Source organism: Coffea arabica, chromosome 1c, assembly GCF_036785885.1.
Source record: "Coffea arabica cultivar ET-39 chromosome 1c, Coffea Arabica ET-39 HiFi, whole genome shotgun sequence".
Lineage (NCBI taxonomy): Eukaryota > Viridiplantae > Streptophyta > Magnoliopsida > Gentianales > Rubiaceae > Coffea > Coffea arabica.
In genome coordinates, this window is record NC_092310.1 from 14239813 (window position 1) to 14241769 (window position 1957).

The following is a 1957-nucleotide window of genomic DNA, read 5'->3' on the forward strand; positions in this document are numbered from 1 at the left end:
AAAGCGACTAAGTACTTAAGTGCCAACTGAAAGATTAAAAGCTGCTGATCCCATTCAGGAAGATCCAAAATGCTAATGGTTAAAACGGTAGTAAAAGATCAATAGCTAGCTCCTCATGCCCAGAACACATTGAATTCATGGTCATGCCACAATTCCCTTGAATCTGGACAATCGCTTGCCACGTAGCCGACCAATCCCTGTTGCCTCTCATCTTCATCACCACATTCCCCAATTAATAATGCCACCTTAGTCTTATCTCCAGGCATGTTGACTTGTCCTCTCAGTTTTACACAGCACATGTGAGGTGTAAAATTGTCATTTCACCACCTGCACCATATTGTACTAGTATAAAAACCCTCAAAGGTCAAGCTCAAATCAGCTTAACCCAACCAGCGTGCATGACTTTGCTTTGAAATCATCCTCCACATGCAAAGTCTGAGGGAACCAAAAATAGTAAATTAGACAAAAAAAAAAAACAAAGAGAGAGATACAGACTCAGTGAGTTTTAGAAAGAGAAAGTACACACGATGGTTAACCTTGTGGCAGTGATACTTTCAGTCCTGAGTATCTGCTCTTTAGCTTACAGCTGCGCGCCTTCAGATAGGGCAGCTTTGATAGCTATCAAAGCTGCCCTGAATGAGCCCTACTTCGGCATTTTCAAGTCATGGACGGGCCCTGATTGTTGCAAGAACTGGTACGGAGTGAGTTGTGACCCGGAGGTGCACCGAGTTGCCGACATCAACCTCCGTGGTGAATCGGAGGACCCCATCTTTGAAAAGGCTCACCGGACCGGTTACATGAATGGAACAATCTCTCGAGCGATATGTCAGCTCAATAGGCTCTCAAGCCTAACCATTGCTGATTGGAAGGGCATTTCTGGCACAATCCCCCCATGCATTACATCTTTACCCTTCCTAAGAATCGTCGACTTGATCGGAAACAAGCTCACCGGTGAACTTCCAGCTGATATTGGCCGACTGAGTCGACTCACTGTGTTAAACGTGGCAGATAATCAACTTACCGGGAGGTTACCAAGGTCATTAACGAACTTATCTTCATTAATGCATTTAGATCTACGTAACAACTTATTTAGAGGTACAATTCCTAGAAACTTTGGGAAATTAAGAATGCTAAGCCGAGCTTTGCTAAGCCGAAATCGACTTCAAGGGCAAATTCCAAACTCAATTTCTTACATTTATCGGCTTTCGGATTTAGATCTTTCACTGAACCGACTTTCGGGCACGATCCCACCTTCACTAGGCAAAATGCCCATTTTGGCCACGTTAAATCTTGATGGAAACAATATTTCTGGTACCATTCCCCCTACTTTGCTTAATTCGCGAATTGGCACATTGAATTTGAGCAAAAATGCACTTGAAGGTAATATTCCTGATACATTTGGGGCAACGTCATATTTTATGGTTCTTGATTTATCGTATAATCAGCTCAAAGGAGGCATTCCCAAGTCTATACTATCCGCCACCTTCATTGGCCATTTTGACGTCAGCCATAACCACCTATGTGGGCCGATTCCGGTAGGTTCCCCGTTCGATCATCTTGAAGCGTCGTCGTTTGTTTACAATGACTGTCTATGTGGGAAGCCACTTAGAGAATGCTAAGCAAAAGTAGTTTGTCAAGTTAATTACCATGCGATGCGATCCATACTATGGAGTTTTTTCTTGTCTTTCTTTTTAAAGGTTAATATTTGTATGTTGAAAATGTCTGTACTAATGACTTACTATATATACTATATTACATTAGTTAACTAAAAACTGTTTGGTTTGTGTAAGTTTATACTTCTGATTTTCATGCTGTTATGGGAATTGAAGGATTTATGCACATAAAATTAACAGAAGCACATAAATTGGGTAATTAATTTTGATTCAAATGTCACATTGGCATGTCAATTTGGATCAGGTTCAATGATTTTTTTTAAGTTGAAAGATATTGAAATCAA

At 40.9% G+C, this 1957-nt stretch overlaps 1 protein-coding gene across 1 annotated transcript; it reads left to right on the forward strand.

The window, feature by feature from the left end:
• The first annotated feature begins 395 nt into the window (after nt 1-395).
• On the forward strand, nt 396-1719 carry LOC113717451 (uncharacterized). The gene has a single exon (XM_072060081.1). The coding sequence runs from the start codon at nt 528-530 to the stop codon at nt 1617-1619; it is 1092 nt and encodes a 363-aa protein (XP_071916182.1). The 5' UTR covers nt 396-527; the 3' UTR covers nt 1620-1719.
• Nucleotides 1720-1957: the final 238 nt, after the last annotated feature.

Bases quoted from the DNA above. Each gene is read 5' to 3' on its own strand.
- LOC113717451 (XM_072060081.1), top strand. From the start codon at position 528: ATGGTTAACCTTGTGGCAGTGATACTTTCAGTCCTGAGTATCTGCTCT.